At 47.9% G+C, this 22,967-nt stretch overlaps 1 protein-coding gene across 2 annotated transcripts in view; it reads right to left on the bottom strand.

Annotated features, from left to right (window-relative positions):
- ASAP2 (ArfGAP with SH3 domain, ankyrin repeat and PH domain 2) overlaps nt 1-22,967 on the bottom strand; it is a 157,211-nt gene that overhangs the window by 54,680 nt on the left and 79,564 nt on the right. For both annotated transcript variants that reach the window (XM_069582563.1, XM_069582564.1), the window contains exons 4-8: nt 17,051-17,125; nt 15,140-15,189; nt 11,352-11,481; nt 6,524-6,609; nt 84-159 (exon numbers count right to left, since the gene is read on the bottom strand). In XM_069582563.1, the coding sequence (XP_069438664.1) occupies nt 84-159; nt 6,524-6,609; nt 11,352-11,481; nt 15,140-15,189; nt 17,051-17,125 (417 nt within the window). The remainder of the gene's footprint in view (nt 1-83; nt 160-6,523; nt 6,610-11,351; nt 11,482-15,139; nt 15,190-17,050; nt 17,126-22,967) is intronic.

The following is a 22,967-nucleotide window of genomic DNA, read 5'->3' as shown; positions in this document are numbered from 1 at the left end:
ACACGAGATCACACGGAAGCCACGTTTAAATCCAAGTGCGTAGTGCATACTTTCGACACTCACGTGGAAGGGAAGTTACTTACTGTGTGAAGGTCTGTGGAAAGTGTTTCAATAGAAGGTTTGAGGCTTTCAACTGCTTTCAGTCCATCCTGGAAAAAACTAGGAAGGAAAAAGAGCTTAGACTGTGTTTCATAAAAGAGAAAACAATTTTGTTAGATGGAGAAAAAAGACTTCTATAAAGGAAATGGCTGAGATCACGATGTAATTCCTGGGGGGAAAAGACTAGGAACCAAACCTTAAAATATCAGGCAAACGACGAACAAAGTGATATTCAAAACTATGAGCAATGAATTGAGAAGGAACCGCAATAAGCCTAGTGTCTGTGATTTTTCCTGAAAGATTCAGATGGTCAGCAGTCACTTGCTGATGCCACACAGGCAGAGTCTGTGGACACCAGGGTAGGGGAGCCATAGAGCCCAAGCAAGAGAAACAACCATCCGAATAACGAGAGTCTATGTGACAAGGCACTAAGAGCCACTTATCCAGCGACAAACAGAGCACAACAGGTTGAAATGCTACCGTTTCATATAAAATGAACCCTAAATTCTCAGTTTATAGTGAGAAAACAGGACTCTCCCGACAAACTGCAGCAGAGGCTTAGGTTCAGAAGTAGAAGAGTCTAAGGCCAGAGAAGCACAGTGTGAATGTAAGAATAAGACACTAAATTAGGCTCCTTAACAGGCCACAGCTAAGTGGAAAAGACAAAGGACGAAGATAAAAAGCAAGCTGGCTTAATGCCCACGGATGGCCCTGTGTGCAGAGCAGGGAAGACGTGGTTGGAGAACTTGAGATCGAATATCAAAAGGAACATTTTTAACGCTCAGAACCCAGGGCTCATAAAGTCACTTATAATAAGCAATTCAGGAATGAGAATGGAGGCTGGATGAGTTTTTTTCTGCAGCTCGGCCTCTGAGCCCATTTGAGGGGAAGCAGAGGCTTCTGGGAGCTTAGGCGAGGGTTCAAAACCTGTAACAAGGCCTAAAGTGCCCACCTCCAAGCTTCAGTCCACCCTCCTCGCCCGTTTATTCACTTCTCCCTACGCCTCCACGGCCACCCAGTCATCTCTGCCTCAGGCCCGTTGCACAGACTGTTCTTTCGTCTGAGGAGGCCCTGCAGTCTGCCTTCTGGTTCACCTGCTGGTCCCCACTCACTCTCCAAGTTTTCAGCTCAATACGGCCTCATCAGCAAGGTGTGCCACACTGCCCTCCCTTCAAAGAGGTCTCCTCACCAGATTCTCTCAGAGATCCTGTCTCTGGCTTCGAAACAATTGCCACAACTGCCGTTATGTGTTCACTGGGGTAACAGTTTAAAATACAGTTCCCCCATCAGACCCGAAGTTCTGGGAGAGTGAGGACACAGTACCCGCAAAGCCTGACTCATCTCAAGCGCACGATACTTGCTGAAGGAAGAAACTGATGAAGGAAGGAAGGTGTCTCTAACGTCTGCCAGTTTACAGGGTGCCAAGGAGACTATCTTCAGAAAGTAACCCGGGGTTCATACGTTTCTTTCTTTTAAACTCAGCAACAGTCCTGTGAGAATTTCCGATATCAAGTTTGCAATTAATAGGAGGGGTTGTAAAAACAATTCTGCATGACACTTAATACAATAACTCCAAGGAGGGAGGAGGAAGGAAGGAAGGGAAAAACATACACACAGCATGCGGGTCACGAACCATTATGAGCTGGTTATTAGGAAAGAGGCTGGGCTATCAGCATTTCTTACTTTAATCTTTAGATATTTGCGTAATTTCACTTTATATTCTCATTCTTGTATTTTGGCTCATTTTTTTTTCCCCCTAAATATAGAACATGCTTCTGGTAGAGCAATTGTATCCGGGGTATAATGACTTTTCCACGTGTCTGTTTCCACTGCCAGGGCAGAAATGCCATGTCTTGCACGTCCCTGTGTTTCCACTCTGAGCACAATGCCCGACCCAGAGCAGCAATTTTAAATTGAAAAGGAAACTGGGAAGCACAAACACAGGAACGAGAGGGCAAACATCTCCCTCTTGTCGTGAACTCATTTGGTTCTGATGTTTTGTCTGAGTTATATTTTTTTCTGGTATAACTATTTCACTAACCAAATTCTTGTAAAATAGGTGAAGGCAAGAGGTGATGGTTGGGGGGTAGGGGGTGGGGAGGGAGAGAAGGAGGCAGAGAGGGAAGGGAAGTTGAACACACACTAGTTTAGGGAGGGGGAGAAACATCACAGGGGATTGGCCCAGAAAGGGTCCTGCTCCCAGTGTAGGGCAGCAGGTGCTTGGCCCTGGAACCTCCGAGCCTGGCAACGGTCCCCATGCGCACCCTGCAGTGGAGTCAGGTGCCCAGAGAAGAGTTTCTCATCACAGACACTGTCTGCATTGCAACACCGGGCCCTGTGCTTGCAATAATGATCCAGACTTAGATTTCATCGTTGTGGAAAGCCTTGCCAATCTTGACCATCTACCTAGAAAGCTCTTCCCCCTGATTTTCGAAACTCCTATCTTTTGTGCACCAATCCCTATTGAGACGGGTGTCGAGTCTATCTTCTCTGCCCTTAGGGGGAACGCTTCAAAACAAGGGGCCTCTTTACTAACTGCTGTCACTTCAAGCCTCAGTACAAACTCCCAGGCAGTTTTCTTTGGCTGAGCCTGTCAGCGCTTTCCCAGGCTTCAACAGTATCATCCATACTACCAAATACCAAATTTTGCTCTTTATCTGATGTTTTCTAGCCTACCTGATCAGATTCTCCAGGCTTTATAATACCCCCGCTGAAATTCAACCATCATGTGCTCAACAAGCAGGGTGGCCTCCCCATCCTAAGCCTTCCCACCAGCACCCCTCATGGCTGGTGGCCTCTGGCCCTCTCTCTTCTGGAGGGAACTTCTCCTGGGCACCGGAGCAGGTCTTATTCCATCTGCAACACCAAGGACATCAGCCGCCACTGGTCACAGAGGTTCCCAGCAGGTACAAAGAACAAGTCACTGCAGAGCTCATCACCACTGTCTAGAACGTCACCATTTTTGTTTGTTTTAAAGACTGCCTAGTTTTAGATTCCAATAGAGGACAGGAGCCTCAGTCTTCAGCAGCAAAGGCTAGTAAGACACTGTCCAGGCTCTTCTAGGAATTGGAGATGCGACTTCATTCCTTACATGATATAAAAGGCATAGATCATAAGTTTATAAGACGATCAGCTTCCTAGGTGGCTCAGTGGCAAAGCATCTGCCTGCAAATGCAGGAGAACAGAGTCTGATCCCTGGGTTGGGAAGATTCCCTGGAGGAGGAAATGGCAACCCACTCCAGTATTCTTGCCCAGAGAATCCCATGGACAGAGGAGCCTGGTGGGCTACAGTCCATGGGGTCGCAAAGAGTTGGACACATCTGAGCAACTGAAGATGAAGAAGAAGATACTCTTCAAGAAGGCTTCTGGAGAAAGCAAAAAGGAAGAAGAGCAAAGTCTGTCTAAGCAGTTCTCAGGAAGCACACGCACGTATGCTTCCAGGGAATCTAGGCTTCACCACAAGGCCTCTGGGCACCTGCAGAGACCAGCAGCCCCCGCTGAGCAGGCTGCCTCTGCCCTGGGGTCACTGCGCTCACCAGGCTGGGCCATGCTCCTGTGAGACGTGGAGACGGAAAGTGTGAAATGGGGACACTTGGGAACTGCCCAGGGGATAAACGTGCGTGTGGCCACAGGCTCCTTCATCCAATGGCTGAATCACTCAAGCTCCACATTTTATGCCCTCCAAATATGTATTTGAAAAGTCAAAGCTTCTCAAATGATTTGAAGAGCATGCAGTATACACATGTGTGTACACACACACACACACACACACACACACACACACACACACACACGCTCCATCCAAAAAGGAAGTTATGGAAGATTCATCATTTTTAAAAGTTACTGAGCTCATGCCCATAAAAGGCCAACTCGTTCACTTTTCCACAAGTGGTCTGTTGCTAACCAACTGATTAGTTTGGGCAAAATAAAGGAAAAAAAAAAAAAAAAGGAAACCCCAGAATAACTTCTTCAAAAATAAAGTATCAGCAAGGAAGCGACCCACTTCCTAAATGGCCTCATATAAGGTTACAAGGAGAAGACTGAAGAAGTAACTTGTATGATCATCACATAGCATTTTGAGTTTCTATAAAATAATTCATCTCAAAAATTCTACAAACTGAGGGTCTTCCTGTTTTCTGAGCTCCATGCCAGGAGCTCTTCTTCTAACCCAGGACGAACCACATGACACATCCCCCTTTGCTGCTGGGCCTCGACTTCGGGAACAGCACGGCCAGAGGTGTGTTGAGAATTCCGAAGCCCAGCTCCACCCAATTTAGTGCAATTCACCACTGCAAACCTGGCCAGGGAAACACGCCGTGGCCAAAGGTGAAAAAATAAATGTCACGGAGGACATCTCTGCAGAGGATATAGCTGGGCGGGAGACACGACCCATGAAAGGCGCCATCTCGGGCACGTGCAGGCAGCACCATGGTGACAAGAGGGAAGAGCCACGTGCAGGTGGGGTGGGCGGACGTCCTCACAGCAACAGCTCCACTTGAGCCGGGTCTCATGGGACCAGAGGCTGGGGGAAGGCACAGAAGGAACAGAACTGCGTTCCAGGCAAAGGGGACAGCAGGGCAAAGGGTATCAGTGCGGGGCACGGCCTGTTAAGGGAAAGGACATGTAGGAACAACACCCTCGAGAGATTTCCAAGCCACTCACACATCCCCAGCCCAGGCAGCCTGGGCTCCAGCCCCCCTCAGACACGACCCCTGCACCTGAGTGGTTGCACAGCCACCCCATCCCATCTGGTCCTTCTCAGCACCCAGAGCAACCCCGTAAAAGCAGAAATGGATGGGGAGACGCCTCCCTGACGTTCCCAATCAACTCCACTCTCCTCTCTTCCTGCAGTGGCCTCCTCAAGGTCACAGCCGCTCCTGGAGACTGTCACACCCCTGCTGGCTGGCTAGCTGCTGTGCCCTGTCCCACCAGTAAGCCCACACAGGTAGGAGCTCGGTTTCCTTCTTGCTGTATCACCTGGACCTTCTGTATCACTCTATGTCCTCCTGCACGCAGCAGGAGCTCAACCAACACTTGCTGAACGAATCCTCTGCTTGAAACTTTGCGCGCCTCCCCATACGTGTGGGACAGAATCTAATGCTGTGAACAAGATGCCAGGCTGTGCCCGCCTCCAGCTTTCCCATGCAGCTTCACTTTGCTCATGAGGCTTCAGGTGGGCTGGCCTCTCTCCTGCCTCGAGACCCTGACCCTGCCTGGTAGGTTCTTCCCCTGCTCTCCATCAGCCAGCCCCTCCATGTCCTTCAGACCCCAGAATCCACATCCCTGGGAGAGACCTGCAGGTAACTCAAGAATCTGAACACCTCCTGTGGGCCAGGCACTGTGCTCTGCCAGCTGGAAACCACAGCAAGGACGAAACAGAGAAGAAATCTCTGCCCTCCGTCTCGATCTAAATTAGCTCTTTCTGTTTTATTCTCTCTTAGACTCTGGTACTTCAGAACACTTTGCGAAGTGTCCAATTATACGTGGCCTTGCCTGTGTCTTGCTCTAGCAGGCGCTGTGCCCGGGACGTACACCACCCCATCTTCAGCATCTCAGGGGGCTCCCAAAACACAGCACACACCCAGCAGCAGCAGTGAATGAGCCCGCAGCCTGTTCACGTCAATGATGAGATGCAGACTGAGGAATGGGAAAGACAATGAGGCCAAGAGATGAGGCCCCGGGAGTGGAGGGCTGATAGACACAGCGAAGATGAACACGTGAGCAGTCCCCTGAACCTGAACGTTTCTCCCTCTCTCCCCAGACAGCCGCCTTTGCTTAGCACATCATCTGCTTTATAGATCAGTAATACATGGAAGTATTCTCCTAATTTAAGACTCTGCATTAACACCATCTCACTTCTCTTTCAACAAAAACAACATCCAAGAATCAAACTAGTTTGGCGCTTTACCAAAAAAAAAAAAATATATTTGATAAAGTAATGTAGATTTTTATATTATTAGTTTTTGAGATATAATTCTCAAACTATAAAATTCAACCTTTTAAAACATACGCTTCAGTGGGGTTCAGTATATTTATTCACAAAGTTGAGAAATCATCAGCCCTGTCTAATTCCAGAATATTTTCATTACCCCCCAAAAAACCCCATGCCCCCTGGGAGTCGTTCCCCTCCCCTGCTCCCCTCAAGCCCATTTCCGATCTTTCAAGTAAGTGGATTCATTGAGTCTGTGGTCTTCTGTTTCCAGCTTCTTTCACTTTATGTGTTTTGAAGGTTCGTCTGTGTTGCAGCATGCCTCACTGTTTCACTCTTTTTACTTATTTACTAGTATATATTTTTTTTTACTAGTATATTTTTAAATACATGCATACTTTCCTCAGCATACTACTACAGATCTCCAAGAAGCTGCCGTAAAGAGAGAAACATCTGAAATACCATGATAATGAAGGAAAAGAACCAAGAACTTACTTGCATTGAGCGTGAAAATACTTGATCAGATTCTGAAGTAAATCCACTCCCTTTTTAATCTTAATTTCATTGACCTTCAGCAGATACTGTTTAAAAAAAAAAAAACACACAGGAAATGTCATAGAAACAGTATATGAGCTGAACATGAACTTCTGAGGGCAGGTCACCTCCCTGCCTTCTCTGACATCCTGTATTATGGGTAGGGCTCATGATAGATGCTTAATATTTTCTGAATGCCACAACTAAATGCTTCTTTTATTTTGGTGCCACATGAATTACCTGACCTTTGGGTAATCAAATACTTAGTTTTAAGTGCCAAGAACTCCCTGCAATAAAACATTCTGTCTTAACCAGCTAGGGGAAACTTTTGCCCCAGTTGCATGGAAGAGTGACGATGGTTTGAATGAAAGGGTTCTACCTTCTGGCCTCTGCTGCCCACATCCCCTGTTCCAGGGCCCTTTCTTCAGGCAGGTCATGGTCTAAACACTAACTGCTGCTGCTGTAGTTAAGGCTTTGTCTCCACATCTCTGACACTGAAACACTTCCCCAACACTTTAAATAAACATTTAAAAAAGTTTAAATTCAAATAAATTAAAATCATTTTTAACTTGGAGAATTCATTACCAATCACAAGACAGGAGGAAACCCCAGGGATGTACAGAACTAGTATCAGGATGCATATATGAGCACCAAAGAATTGATGCTTTTGAACTGTGGTGTTGGAGAAGACTCTTGAGAGTCCCTTGGACTGCAAGGAGATCCAACCAGTCCATTCTGAAGGAGATCAACTCTGGGATTATCTTTGGAAGGAATGATGTTAAAGCTGAAGCTCCAGTACTTTGGCCGCCTCATGCAAAGAGTTGACTCATTGGAAAAGACTCTGATGCTGGGAGGGATTGGGGGCAGGAGGAGAAGGGGACGACTGAGGATGAGATGGCTGGATGGCATCACGGACTCGATTGATGTGAGTCAGAGTGAGCTCTGGGAGACGGTGATGGACAGGGAGGCCTGGCGTGCTGCGATTCATGGAGTCACAAAGAGTCGGACACGACTGAGCGACTGAACTGCACTGAAGAGTTTATAGAACAAAAGATACCATAAATTCCCTGTCCCCTTCACTATTGAAATAGGAGATATTTACAATCCTGAGAATAAGTCACCTCAAAGGCTGAAAGCCCCCTAGAGAGCTGCTGACTGCCACTGACCACGGGCATCTCAGCTGTAACCTGGGAAACTTGCCTTCAAGTGTCCTGCCCGGCAGCTCTGAAACGGTAACTGCATCATTGCCTTTACGTCCTCATCTCCCTCCTTTCTGATACTTATTCACTGTTAATTAAATAAGATATCTGGCAATGTAGCAAAATGGTTAGATGGTGAATGAGATGTTTGGCCATGTGTCAATGTTAAAATCCATGTGCCCTTTGACCTGGAAATTCTACTTTCGGGTATTTCTTCTTCTAAGAAGACAATCATAAAAATTTACAAAGATGAATGGAAAAGAAGGTTCATTGCAGACTTGCCTGTAAAAGTGAAAACTGGCAACAAGTCAAATGTAATGAATGGGGAACTGAAGTGTGGCGCATCTATAGAAAGAAGGGCTATTAGTAATTAAGCCAATAAAGCAGAGACTTCCTGATGTGCAAAAATGTCTGTGGCACACTAGTGAGTGAAAATAATCAGAATACAAAGCAGCAGTAGAGAATGATCCTGGTTACACAAACTGTCTTTAACGTATGTGTACCAGGGACATCTGGAAGATGCGCAGCTAAATGTCAAGGTGGTTACCTTAGTAAGCAAAATCTGTAGTGACTTTTAATTTCTTTTATGCATATACACATATATACACGGGGTTCCCAGGTGGTTCTAGTGGTTAAGAACCCGCCTCCCAATGCAGGAGACATAAGAGACACAGCTTCAATCCCTGGGTCAGGAAGATCCCCTGGAGGAGGGCATGGCAATCCACTCCAGAATCCTTGCCTGGAGAATCCCCATGGACAGAGGAACCTGGCGGGCTACAGTCTGCAGGGTTGCAAAAAGTCGGACACAACTGAGCGACTAAGCACGTGTGCATGCACACTTATACATACACACACATATATACTGACCAATGTTTTAAAGCACATATTTTTATAATCATAAGAAAAGCAAGAGCAGATCTCTCATACATTCTCTATTCATCTGTATTACCGATCTGGCGTACTGAATGTCTTTATAAAATTCGTTTTGAAGAAAAAAATCCCACAGGTTTAGAATAAACACCTGAAAGTCACTTTTCTACATTAGATCCGAAGCAAACACCTGAACAACGTTGAGCATTTACAAAGCTCAAGGGCTTCGGTTTGAGGAAGCAGTTGAATGATTTTAAAGCCACCGTAACTCCAGCAGTCTTCACTCTGAGGGGGCGGGTTCTTGGGGACTGCTTTTCAGACACACTCTCTTTCCAGCCCAGGTCTGGCTGGTCAGCGTCTGCAACTTCATCAGATGCGTCCTGCTCTGCAAGCTCCAACCTCACAGCCTGCTGGCCCACCTCCACTTTTGTGTCTGCACACAGCGCCGGGCCCTGCCCCAGCCAGCTCTGCAGAGCGGGGACCCTGTGATGCTCAGCACAGACTGGGGACCCGCCCAAAAGACAACTCATGTGTGTGACTTAGTGGTGTCGGGTAGATAGCGCCTTTCCAATAAAATAACCCATCTGACAGTCCTCACAGCCCATTCGCCCAGACAAGGACAAGCCCCAGCGCTGGGTCCACACCGGGTGCAGAAAGCACACCCTCACCAGGAGGAAATGCCAGTTAACACCCAGGCTGGGTCTCTCGTCCCTAAATGTACTTGAGTAAGCAGTCCTGCAGAGTTCAGGTCGACAGCTTTCCTCCTCACCAGCCAAAGAGGGAGCACAACCTGAACTCACACACACGCCCCTCCAAATCCACTCTCCGTGAAACACGGCTACTTCATTTTATCCCACTTCAATAAAAGCAACGCCCTGTGTCTGCATGACATGCAGCGGTTTTGCTTCCTCATCCCTGTCTCCTGTCGTCCGGGCTGATTTTTCCAGCACTGTGCGAAATGGGCTAGGCAGGTGTTAGTCTAAGTGATGCCTGCTGTAATACAACAGCATGTGGATAAAATCATCCACTCTCCTATCTACAGGAACACTTTGAGCCTAGTTACACCTTTCTAAACATTCACGTAATGAAAAACAAAGCAGCAAAGGAGAGACAGAGGAACAAAAAAGACCTAAAACATAAAAAAAAAAAAAGACTTTTTTGATGTTACTATCGCAACCACATACACAGTAACATCAAGTGTGAATGATTAAAGAATCTCATCAAAAGGCAGAGATTGTCAGACTGGATTAAAAAAAAATGACCCAAATATAGGCTGCCCACAGGAAACACACTTCAGAGCCAAAGATATGCGTAAGTTGAAAGTAAAAAGCTGGAAAAAGAAATCCCATGCAAACAGAAACCAAAAGAGAGTCAGTGTGGCTGTACTAGTATCAGACAAACGTCTCTCGTCGCAGGGACGGATTCTCCTCCGTGGACCACTTGGTGTGCTCTGGGAATAGAACGTCATTTAAATACACTCCTAAGATACACATATGGAAAGGCTAGGTGTTGTTGTAATTAACAAACATCCTAAAATCACAAAGTGCCTTTTGATGAGCTTTGCTGTGGATGGCTTACAGGGAATGGAGAGCTGGCTGAACCGAGTCTCGGTGCCTGTCACAAACATCACCCCCGCACAGGCACACTCAAAACGTATGTCTGCACTGCTGTGGGGGAACACAAATGCCACCAAGCACGGATACTCCACTGCCACCACCTGGAGGCATGAGCCCTCGGGCAAGGGGGGAACTGTTTTCAGGAGCTGTTTTGACCAACAGACCCCCAACCAAGGCATGAAAAAAAGGCTGGAAGCAAAGGCTTGCATGGCTGGTCTTGGGGCCTTTCCATCCCTGAGCCTCCAGCAAAGAAAAGTTCTGAGTGTCAGTTCTGCCGTTTTCCCTTCCTGGAGGCGAGGACTCAGGCTGTAGGAAGAGTGGGACAGAGGACTTCAGGCCTTGGGAGCGTCCCTACCCAGAGCAAGTGGAGCCCAGGGTGGGGGTGGGGGGCAGACACTTGCAGAGGCAGGGGCTTCTGGAAACAGACCCTCACGCTCACATAGGGAACCATGGCTGTGGCGGGAGGGGATCTCACCGCCCTGGTACCTCCTTAAAAGCACCTAAGGGGGTATTCTGGCTTCCCTGATGGCTCAGATGGTAAAGCATGTGCCTGCAATGCAGGAAACCCAGGTTCGATCCCTGGGTCGGGAGGATCCCCTAGAGAAGGAAACAGCAACCCACTCCAGTACTCTTGAGTGGAAAATTCCATGGATGGAGGGGCCTGGTAGGCTACAATCCTTGGGGTCACGAAGAGTTGGACACGACTAAGTGACTTCACTTTAAGGGGGTATTCTAGCTGACTTAAAGCAGAGAAGTATTTCCAGGAGGATCTGCATGAGGCAGAAAGAACCTTCTTGCAAGTTCTGTTGTTTAGTAGCTAAGTCACATCTGACTCTTGCCATCCCATGGACTGTAGCCCACCAGGCTCCTCTGTCCACGGGATTTCCCAGGCAAGGATACTGGAGTGGGTTGCCATTTCCTCCTCCATCTTTCAAATGAGTCTTTCCCTACCTTTAATAAATGTTGATGTCAGATTAATCTAATCCCACACTCCAGGAGCCTAAGGCTCCCTGAGGGACAGAAAGTGGCCAACAGCATCCACAGGACCTCAGCGCTGGCCCCGAGGCCTCTGGGGGGCCCTGCCCGCCCACCTCGCACGCCCACCTCGCACATCTGCAGCTGGAAGTAGCGCCGCTCCTTCTCCATCTCCTCGGCGATCTCAGCCCCGCTGATCTCCGTGCGGATCATCCCGTGGAGCTTGGCGTGTTCCTTCTTCTCCTTTTCTATCTTGGTTCTAACACGTGGAAAAGCAAGAGAATCAGTCAAGACACCTCTAGACTTGGAGTCCCCTCTGTGATCCTGACGCCCACCCTGGACACAAATGCTCCCCGAGATGTCTCAGCCCAGGACAGACTTGAACTCACTGGGAAGAAAAGATGCGAATTGTCCCCCAAAATATCCATCTTGGCCCTTTCTGTTGAGCACTGAACTCAGCAAATGCTTCCAAAGCAACTCCACTAGGACAGTGCTCAAGGTCACAGAGGACTTCTCTGCTGGCTCAGATGGTAAAGAGTCTGCCTGCCATGCAGAAGACCTGGGTTCAATCCCTGGGTTGGGAAGATGCCCTGGAGAAGGAAACTGACAACCCACTCCAGTATTTCTGTCTCGAGAATTCCATGGAGAAAGGAGCCTGGCGGGGGAGCTATAGTCCATGGGGTTGCGAAGAGTTGGATACAACTGAGCTCTAACACTTTCACAGTCACAGAAGGAAACAGACGGCCTTTCCCGTTTTTAAGCTTTATTCCCCTCTGTCTTTATCTCCTGCTCGACTATGCTCCTGAGTCCAGCATGCGGTAAAGGGTACCAGCGGACCCCTCTCTGGAGTGTGTCCTGAGACGGGGGACCAGGGTAACTACAAGTCACATTAGTTAGGAAGGGCTTGAAATACTAATTAGACTTTTATTCAGGAGAAAAAGGAAACTAAACAAAAGCCACAGAAAGCACTCAGAAGTGTCAAGGCTACCACCAAGAGAAGGGCAGAGACTCTTTGGACAGCACCCAAGGCGGACACCAACACTACGCAAGCCGTGGTCCTCAGAAAGTGTTCAGCATGAAATGGGTTCCTCTGGGTCCAGAGTCCCCATTGAACCCAGAGGGGGTATTTAAGAAGAGGTAAGAAACAGAGCTTCTAATTCTTGTTTTTCATTTGAAGCACAGCACTAGGCACACAGTAGACAGTCACCGACTTGAATGGGTGAGTAGCAGGTGACCACCTGGTAGAGATGTTGCTGCAGGATGACTCATGCCCCAGGAGGGAGTGTGACTGGAGGCCCCTGAGGTCACAGGACAATTACACAGCCCCGAGGCGCCCCTGACGCCATTGCTACTGCAAAGGGCCTGAGATCCAGTCTAGACGTCGGTCACTCTCAAAATGGTCAGGTATGGAACTGCAGGCCAGGAATTTTAAAGATGTCTTAAAGCCGTTTGTTACACACCACAGGGCCTCTCAGGATAATCTAGTCTCACATGTAAGTGGACAGAGTGAATTTTAAAATTTATCCCAGGATTGTTGTTATTATTTTTCAGTTGCTAAGTCTTTACGACCCCATGGACTGCAGCGCACCAGGCTTCCCTGTCCTCCACCATCTCCTGGAGTTTGCTCAAACTCATGATGATGTCAATGAGGTCATCCAACCTTCTTGTCTTCTGTCATCCCCTTCTCCTCCTGCCCTCAGTCCTTCCCAGCATCAAGGTCTTTTCAATGAGTCGGCTCTTTCCATCAGGTGGCCAAAGGATTGGAGCGTCAACGTCAGTCCTTCCAGTGAATATTCAGGGTTGGTTTCATTTAGGATTGACTGGTTTGATCTCCTTGGAGTCCAAGGGACTCTCAAGAGCCTTCTCCAGCACCACAATTACTCTGAGTTTTAAAGGGTGGTGCTCATTTGTCCTCCAATTCTGGGATTTTGTGAGTCCTCAACATATCTATGTGTGTCTTGAGTTTATAGAATCCGATCTTATTCTTCTTTCAAACCTTTCGCTTTCAGAACCAGAAGACTCTCTCCAGCAATCCTCCTCAGAGACCCCCTCCCGTCCTGGGTTCAAAAATGCCCAGAAGCATTTTCTCTAAGGGCCAGGAGTCTGGCAGCAACAGCAGCTGAATGGAAGTGGGCAAATCCACGTCCTGCCCTTGGCGCAATTGTCCCTTGTGACTGACCAGAGCAAATACCGAGGCCTGGTATCCCGTCTATAAAGTAGGAATTTGGATCACCTTCTTATTTACTGAACTGAATTGGCGCGTGGATGCAGGATGCTAACAGGCCAAGCATAGTGAGTTTGGAGCCTCTCTGTGTTGAGGCAACCTTCAAAGCATTCTGGTTTAATAATCTGTGTTAATATGTGAATGTGCGCTGTTAGAAAAACTCCAGAATCTGGAGTACAGGAACTTTAGATTTCTAGGACAGGATGCGCACCAAGGATCTGGTATTGCTTGGTGTGAGCTTTGTGATCCTCCACCTCTGAACAGATGCCTGTGGCTGGTAAAAACAAACAAACCCAACTACCTACCTATAGCTACATCTGATTGCCAGGAGAAATACCAACAACCTCAGATAGACATGATACCACCTTTATAGCTGAAAGTGAAGAGGCACTAAGGAGTCTCTTTATGAGGATGAAAAAGGAGAGTGAAAAAGCTGGCCTGAAATTCAACATTCAAGAAACTAAGATCATGGCATCCAGTCCCATCACTTCATGGAATAGAAGGGGAAAGGGTGGAAGCAGTGACAGATTTTATTTTCTTAGACTCCAAAATCACTGTGAACAGTGACTGCAAGTCATGATATTACAAGACATTTGCTCCTTGGAAGGAAAACTATGACTAACCTAGATGGCATATTAAAAAGCAGAGATATCATTTTGCTGACAAAGGTCCGTACAGTCAAAGCTATGGTTCTTCTGGTAGTCATGTATGGATGTGAGAGTTGGACCATAAGGAAGGCTGAGCACCGAAGAATCGATGCTTTCAAACTGAAGGGCTGGAGAAAACTCTTGAGAATCCCCTGGACTGCAAGGAGATCAAACCGGTCAGTCCTAAAGGAAATCAACCCTGAATGTTCACTGGAAGGACTGATGCTGAAGCTCCAACACTTTGGCCACCTGTTTGGAAAAGACTGACTCATTGGAAAAGACCCTGATGTTGGGAAAGATTAAACTGGCAAAAGGAGAATGGAGCAGCAGAGGATGAGATGACTAGATGGCATCACCAACTCAATGGATGTGAATCTGAGCAAATTTCAGGAGACAGTGAACGACCGGGGAGGCTGGCGTGCTGCAGTCCACGGGGTCACCAAGAGTCGGACCGGACTTAGTGACTGGCCAACAACAGTGACATCTGAGAAGGCTTTCTTCTGAACACTTCCCACTTTCCCAGATGGCTTCAAATAAAAGTTTCTATTTCCAGTGAGAAAAGTCTATTACCCAATGCACAGCCATTACAAAGCAAGCATGAGGCATTAAAACATATTTTCTGCTTCTCAGGTATTTAAAATAACCGAAACCATTATCCCCACCATCGCTCACCCAGTTCTAGCTAGCTCGATCCTCTCCACTCCAGGAATCGAGAAGCTGTGATCAGAAATGTTACAACAGCTGCCTAAACCAGCAGCAGTCAACCAGCAACAGTCAATTAACATTCCTGAAAACAACATGCAGGCAGTCATAGGACAGAAGAGGAGGGACAAGAGAAGCCTGTCTGAAGAGGTTAACATCAGGAAGGCAGACACCCAGCACGGAAGGAAATATCCAGAATCACAGCAGAACAGGGCAACACAGTTCTGGGTAAATTCTTTCCTGGATTAAGGTTCATTCAGACAATACCTTTAAGCAATAAAAGCGCGATCTTAAATTAAAGGCTCAAGTTACCCACGCTTATTTTTTAAAACAAAAACACTCACATTTTTGTTTCATAGTCCTTCCAAGCTTTATCAAAAGGCTTCTTCAAATCCTGTAAACAGAGAGGCATAAATTAAACTGGACTAATCATGAACTTCTGGGCAAGATAAACTTAACGTCTCCCAAGACTAGCCCTGAAAGGAGTATTAATTTCTGTGATAAATGACATATGTGATCCCATGAAAAATAAAAAGTCTAAGCTCTAAGTACAGGCTTTTTAATTAGACTAGTGGTGGCATTTCTTTTCTAAGAAATTTTTATTATAGAATATACAAAATGCACACAGAAAGAAGAGGAGGGAATTGTATAATGTGCCAGTTACAATGAGTTATCAACTCAGCACGTCTTGTTTCACCTAGACCCTGCCCTCTGCCCTAGAATCATTCTGAAATTAAACCCAGACAGACATAACATTTAATCTGCAAGTATTTATCCCTCTGAAATAGAAGGACTCTGACTCTTTTTTTTCAATTAATACAGGAATCTCAACACACCCTGACGTGGGCCCCAAAACAAGAACATAAAAGCCATTGACTGTCTCCTGTGACCTGATGGTTTAGGCGTTCAGTTGTGTTGGACTCTTTGTGACCCCACGGACTGTGTAGCCCGCCAGGCTCCTCCATCCATGGGTTTCTCCAGGCAAGAATACTGGAGTGAGTCACCATTTCCTTCTCCAGAGGGATCTTCCCGACCCAGGAATCAAACCCGGGTCTCCCGCATTGCAGGCGGATTCTCTACCATGTGAGCTACGAGGGGATCGATTCTGATTCCCATTCTCCGATGAAATCTGACTTAACAATGTACTGAGCCGCCAGAAATTCCATCAAGTTGTTCCCACCTTCGTATGCTCCCTTTAACAGGGCTCTTTTGGAAGAGAAAACCCTTTTGTTGCGGGGATTTCTAATTCTGGCTCTTCTCCGGCCTTCTGACAAGGCCCAAGCTCCACAGCCTGGCACCTAGAGCCTGCAGAAAGGGGGCCAGTCCACCCCATCAGCTTCACCTCCACTCCCACCGGCTCAGGCCACGGGGCAGGACTGCGTCTGGCTGCTGCAGGCAGGCCGGACTTGCAGGCCCCGGGGCATGACCTGCCCTGTGCGCTCCACCCTCCCGTTTTACTGCCTACCTCCCCTGACATGTTCTTCAGGGCCCCAGGGAACGATGAGTAACGTTCCTCAGTGTCTTCACTACTAACGGCTCACCCAGCCAGACTCCCCCGCCCCGACAGCTCTCCGTGCATGGTTTGCCTCTGCAGAGACCCCAGGTCAGCCACGTTGGCCTTGCGGAGGCTGCTGGGGATCAGAGAACTCGGCCTCCTAAGGACTGGGCACGGTTGTCTCCCTTTTGTCTCACATACCTGTCTGTGCCAGAGATATGCACGAGTAACTTTCTGCTCAGCACCTGGCCCCACACTGCACTCGAGCCCTACACACACGTGCTCAGGACACAGATCACGGCTCGAGGGTTTATGGGAGGCTGGTGAGGCCTCAATGATGGGCGCCCTTTGCAGGATAGAAAAATGAAGGTGGCTCAGGCCTTGCTGGTGCTGATCTCCCAGTGGGGAGACCACGTCCCTGCAAGGGACCTGTACAGGGGCCAGTCAGGGCCAGACTAGCTGGAAAATTGGACTGCACACAGGCTTCCCTGATCCACCAGCCGAGCCCACAGTTGTTCATAGTTTCCTGTTTTTTTCCCTCCCACATCTCAAGCACCAGCGGGACGACTGAGAAAGCCATGGGTCACCACCGTTAGGGCTGAATGGTGGTGCCAAGGTGGCCAGTCAAGGGAGCCCGAGGTGGCACGGAGCTGTCCCGCCATCTCAGGAAGGCCCGAGGGGTATCTGCCCGGACAGGCCAGCGAGACCGTGATGCTGTCCTTAGACCACCACCCCCCAGACAGGACTCCGCAGGTCGTACCCCTTTCACTCCTTTCAGGTCCCCCTTCAGCAAACTGTCCAGAGGGAAGGAGATTATGTTGTTCATGTTCTGAATCTAAAAGACAAAAAAAAAAAAACCATAAAAATATTCTCATTCCATTTCCTTTTTAATCTAAAGCAAGGACAGTAAGGAGGTTAAGAGAACACGTGGTAATAAACTTTCCCTAAAACCCCATCATTCTTAACATTCTCTGTAACGATGTCATCTTATGAATGAAAACCTAACAGTGAAAAGTCTATATCTGTTTATATTTCACAAAATATTAACCTATTACTGGGCTATGAAGTCTGTGGAAAGATAACCATTACAATGAAGAAAAAAAAAATCAATGACAGAAGCACTTTAAAGATCCAGGAACGGGAGCCCAACACTTCCTCCTCTCACAGCTCCATCCATGCCCTGAGGCTGTGGCTCTGGTCAGTTCTGGGGGTTCACAGTCCCCCCCCAGTCTCCACAGCACGGCCCCCAACAAAGGAAACTTAAAGAGAACGTGTGTGAGAGAGTGAGAGTGAACAAGCACTGAGGGGGTGGGGGGTGGCTGGAGAAAGCAGGTGTAAGTGAGAAAAGGAGGGACAAGTGGTCTCGAGGTCCCCTGTTCTTCCCCCTGAAGCAAGAAGGCAAGAGATGGTGGCTTAGCAAGTTGTCACTATGGATTAAATCGAGGAGAACCAAAGCCTCCTGACACACTCGTTGCCTGACCCCGCCGGTCACTCAGCTGTGAGCCAATTTGAAGACACCAAGCTTCAGTGAGCAAGAAAGCTCAAGGCGCAGAGTCCCTGGGCTCTCAACCTGATGAGAGTCCCTCCCCAGGAAAAAGAAAGCTGAGGTTCTCCATCCTCACCCTCCCTCGCACACGCTCCCCAAGTCAGCACAGCTGCCATGTGGTCCACTGTGGCGGGTGCCTGTGTCACTTCAGAGACCTGCTCTGAAATTACGGGACCGTCAACGGAGAGAGGAGCCTTGTGTAAGACCCTTCCTTCTTACAACCCGACAAAGGAAACTTTCACTTTTAGTAGAATTACCCTGGGCTGGAAGGCCAACTACCATCACAACTTTTACAGCCACGTGGGATATGATTTCCATGCACTATGCAGCATATAAACTTTCAAAACGGAGGAAGAAATTTACCTGAAAACTACTACTAGCAAGGTGTGTAACCATGCCTGCACCAGCCACCTCCCCTGCCAGATAAATGGTCAAGTCATGACTGTCATCTCCGAAATGCCTTCTGGGGTAACTTTTGTCTGAGGCTGCACAGCTCAACTCAGCACGCACCGGCAGAAGCACAACGCCCTCAGCAATGACTTGCCAGGATCAGCCTGGAGAGTTCGGATTTAAATACTGAAAACCTGAGTCTAAAGTGAGGCCATACAGGTGACTCACCCTGACCAAGCGCGCCTGGGTTTCCCAACACGTGTCCCATGTCTCCACCCACCAGCTCGGCACTCAGCCTGCCTCCTGGGGCTCCAGCCTCTCCAGCTGCTACCCGTCCACACGCGCCCTCTGCCTTCTCACCTCCCTGACCCTTTTCTGGACTTGAGGCATCACTTCCCCTGCCTGCCCCAACCCCTTCCTTGCAGCTGTCTGGTTTCTCTCATGTGTCCATGGTAAAAACCAAACCTATTTCTGCATCTCGACCCTCATAGTCCAACCTTATTTGCCACGTTTCATTCCCAGGTCCAGCTAAACAGACGTCTTTCTCATTTCCTGCTCCCTGAAGTCTAAGTTCATGGATGACGTGCTCCATCCTGAGCTCACAATCTTCCCTGTGCCCTTGATGCCCAAAACCTGCCCGTCCATGAGGATGACTCAGTTGCCATCGTTTTCATTAACATCCCAACTGCTCAGCAGGAAGCAATGCCCACCCCCACACTGATCCTCCAATATATTCTCTAAAAAAAAATTATTATTTTTGGCTATGTCAGGATTTAGTTGTGGCACTTGGGCTTAGTTGCCCTGTGGCATGTGGGATCTTAGTTCCCAGAGCAGGGACTGAATCACTGTCCCCTGCATTGGAAGGCAGATTCTTGACCACTGGACCACTGAGGAAGTACCCAGGATTTTCATTTTTAAAAATATCTTAAGGGATTTAACAGGTTCCACCCTGCATTCGTCTTATTAAGCTCACACATGGCACAAATCCTAAGGGACGGCTTCAACCTTTTCTGTTCTCCATAGCACTCATCTACTTCTGCTTCACTGACTATGCTAAAGACTTTAGTGTAGGAAAAATAAATTGTGGAAAATTCTTAAAGAGATGGGAATACCAAACCACCTTACCTGCTGCCTGAGAAACCTGTACGCAGGTCAAGGACACAGAAAAGTGGACTGGTTCAAAATTGGGAAAGGAGTATGTCAAGGCCGTATATTGTAGCCCTGCTTATTTAACTTATATGCAGAGTACATCAAGCAAAAGGCCGAGCTGGTTGAAGCACAAGCTGGAATCAAGATTGCTGGGAGAAATATCAATAACCTCCGATATGCAGATGACACCACCCTTACAGCAGAAAGCAAAGAGGAACTAAAGAGCCTCTTGACAAAGATGAAAGAGGTGGGTGAAAAAGCTGGCTTAAAACTCAACATTCAAAAAGCTAAGATCCTGGCATCCGGTCTCATCACTTCATGGCAAACAGATGGGTAAATAATGAAAACAGTGACAGACTTAATTTTCTTGGGCTCCAAAATCACTGCAGATGGTGACTGCAGCCATGAAATTAAAAGATGCTTGCTCTTTGGAAGAAAAGCTATGACAAACCTAGACAGCAAATTAAAAAGCAGAGTCATCACTTTGCCAACCAAGGTCCATCTAGTCAAAGCTATGGTTTTCCCAGTAGTCATATATGGATGTGAGAGTTGGACCATAAAGAAGGCTGAACACTGAAGAATTGATGCTTTTGAACTGTGGTGTTGGAGAAGAGTTTTGAGAGTCCCTTGGACTGCAAGGAGATCCAACCAGTCAATCCTAAAGGAAATCAACCCTGAATATTCATTGGAAGGACTGATATTGAAGCTCCAATACTTTGGCCAGCTGATGTGAAGAGCCGACGGACTCATTGGAAAAGGCCCTGATGCTGGGAAAGACTGAAGGCAGGAGGAGACAACAGAGGATAAGATGGTTGGATGGCATCACTGCCTCAATGGACATGAGTTTGAGCAAGCTCTGGGAGATGAAGGACATGGAAGCCTGGTGTGCTACAGTCCATGGGGTGACAAAGAGTCGGACTCGACTGAGTGACTGAACTGAACAACAATAAGAGACAGAATCTAGAGATACATTAATAGCTTTAAACATCACATTATGAATGTGGGAATTCATTAACTCATTCACCATGTATTTATTGAGCACCTATTTTACAGACAGCAGAAAGCTGGCTACAAATGAACAAATCAATGTTTGCCATCTCAGGGGAAGAATATATTGTTGTTTAGTCATTAAGCCGTGTCCAACTCTTTGCGAACCCATGGACTGCAGCACGCCAGGCTTGCCTGTCCATCATCAACTCCCGGAGCCTACTCAAACTCACGTCCATCAAGTCAGTGATGCCATCCAACCATCTCATCCTCTGCTGCTCTCTTCCTCCTGCCTTCAATCTTTCCCAGCATCAGGATCTTTTCCAATGACTCAGCTCCTCAAATGAGGTGCCCAAAGGACTGGAGTTTCAGCTTTAGCATCAGTCCTTCCAATGAACATTCAGGGTTGATTTCCTTTAGGGTTGACTGGCTTGATCTCCTTGCAGTCCAAGGGACTCTCAAGAGTCTTCATAAATATGTAGACACCAAGAATTAAACAAAAGTGTAAGACACACAACATGCAACATGTTGGACTCTGTACAGATACCAGTGGTTCTGAGCAGTCAGGTGGGCTGACTTGGGCTTGGAAAAAAAGTGACTGTTCCAGTTCCTAAGCCTTGACTCTGCCCCTTCGCCCACTGGACTGCAGAGTCCTGGCTGGAGTCGGACAGGTCTGTTTAGTCCTGAGTGCTGCCTGGACGAGGCCAGTATAAGACTGGGGGCAGCAGGAACGGCCTGGGGAGGGGGCGTCAGAGCAGCTCAGGGCAGGAGGCTGAGCTAAAGATACCAGAACAAACAGATACACGGTGTTGTTGGGGGAAAAAAAGAATAAGGTGCTTGCTGATTAAAACTTGTGTTTCTAGGAAGAACTCTGGTGTGTTTCTATGAGAGGTGCATTATGTGTGAGTGCATGCATGAATGAGAGAAAAACAAGGTTCTGCACAGAGGGGAAGAAGAACAGCACCCAGAATTTGTTTACATGTCTATTTTAAGACTGTTATCGGGAATTCCCTGGCAGTCCAGTAGTTAGGACTCTGCACTCTCACTGCAGAGGGCCTGGGTTCAACCCCTGGTCAGGGAACTAAAATCTCACAAGCTGTGTGGTGTGGCCAAAAAAAGAAAAAAAAAGACTTTATTATTATTATTTTTTTAATTGAAATAAGAAGTCAGGTGAGGACAGGTATTAGGTGAGAAGAGGTAAACTAGGCTTCAGCACCCGAGAATTAAACATTAGAGTAAAAAACCTAAGAATGTGCAAACACAGGGCCAGCTTTCACGCTGGACACTTGGGACAAGGTGGGTGTGACACGCAACAGCCATCACAGCCGTGATGACAGTGATGAAGGAGGCACACGGGGCCCTCAGGGAGCAATGGGAGATGGAGCAGGTGAGAGGGCTTGGGAGACAAAGACGCATTAGACAGAAGCTCAGTCCTCCTGACTCACCGTTTAGTAAGGAAGATGAAGCATGTATGTGCCACACGGAACCCTTATGAGCCATGAATAGAACACCATGGAATTGCTCAGAAGAGAGAATCGCTTTCAGTTTCAACACCAGGGAAATCTTTTGCTGACGGGAGATTACATGGGATGGACCTTCAAAGACGGGGAGGACTCTGCTGTGGGAGTGGGTGGAGGGCATCCCGGCACAGGACGGAGCAGAAGGGAAAGCACCTCGGCCAGGTGGGCGGAGGGGGCAGCGGAAGGTAAAAGCTAGAAAGAGCAGCCTGGAGAGGATCCCACCAAGGGGGTTCTGGCCCTCCTTTCAGCCACTTCTCTTTCTGGGGTTACTCAAATGATCTAAAATAAGAAGCTATTACTTCTCTAATTAGAACATAATTAGCGAAATTACTACAAAAGAGATGGAAAGTAGATCAGTAGTTGCCTGGGGCTGGGGGTGAAATGGGGATTGACTATGAGGGGATGGGAAGGACCTTACGGTGGGGGGGGAGGGAGAGGAAATGTCCCCAAATTGATTCGAGGTGGCGGCTGCACTCTTGGTAAAGCTACTAGAAATCTCTGACTTGTGGAAATGGAATGGGTGAATTTTATGATATACAATACAGCTCATAAAGCTGCTTTTCCTTTTTTAAAGAAGAAACTGTTATGAACATATGCAGAACTGCCACTAGCAAAGCACCCCACCCGCACTCCCGGCTCCAGCCTCTGCCTTCCCTTTGCGTCTGCTGCTGCTGCTAAGTTGCTTCAGTCGTGTCCGACTCTGTGCAACCCCATAGACGGTAGCCCACCAGGCTCCCCCGTCCCTGGGATTCTTCAGGCAAGAACACTGGAGTGGGTTGCCATTTCCTTCTCCAAAGCATGAAAGAGAAAAGTGAAAGTGAAGTTGCTCAGTCGTGTCCGACCCTCACCGACCCCATGGACTGCAGCCTTCCAGGCTCCTCCATCCATGGGATTTTCCAGGCAAGAGTACTGGAATGGGTGCTATTGCCTTCTCCGGCCCTTTGCGTCTACCTGCCCTCATACGCAACCTGAACAACACACAGTGACTCAGCGTGAGTGTCCAGGAAATGACTGGTCCTAGTCTCCGCCTGCGCCCTGAACCGTGTGCGGAGCCCAGGTGTCCTGTCTGGGCCCGGCACAGGAAG

This window comes from Ovis canadensis, chromosome 3, assembly GCF_042477335.2.
Source record: "Ovis canadensis isolate MfBH-ARS-UI-01 breed Bighorn chromosome 3, ARS-UI_OviCan_v2, whole genome shotgun sequence".
Taxonomy (NCBI): Eukaryota; Metazoa; Chordata; class Mammalia; order Artiodactyla; family Bovidae; genus Ovis; species Ovis canadensis.
Note: the sequence above shows the minus strand (reverse complement) of the source record. Positions and strands in the feature narration are given on the sequence as shown.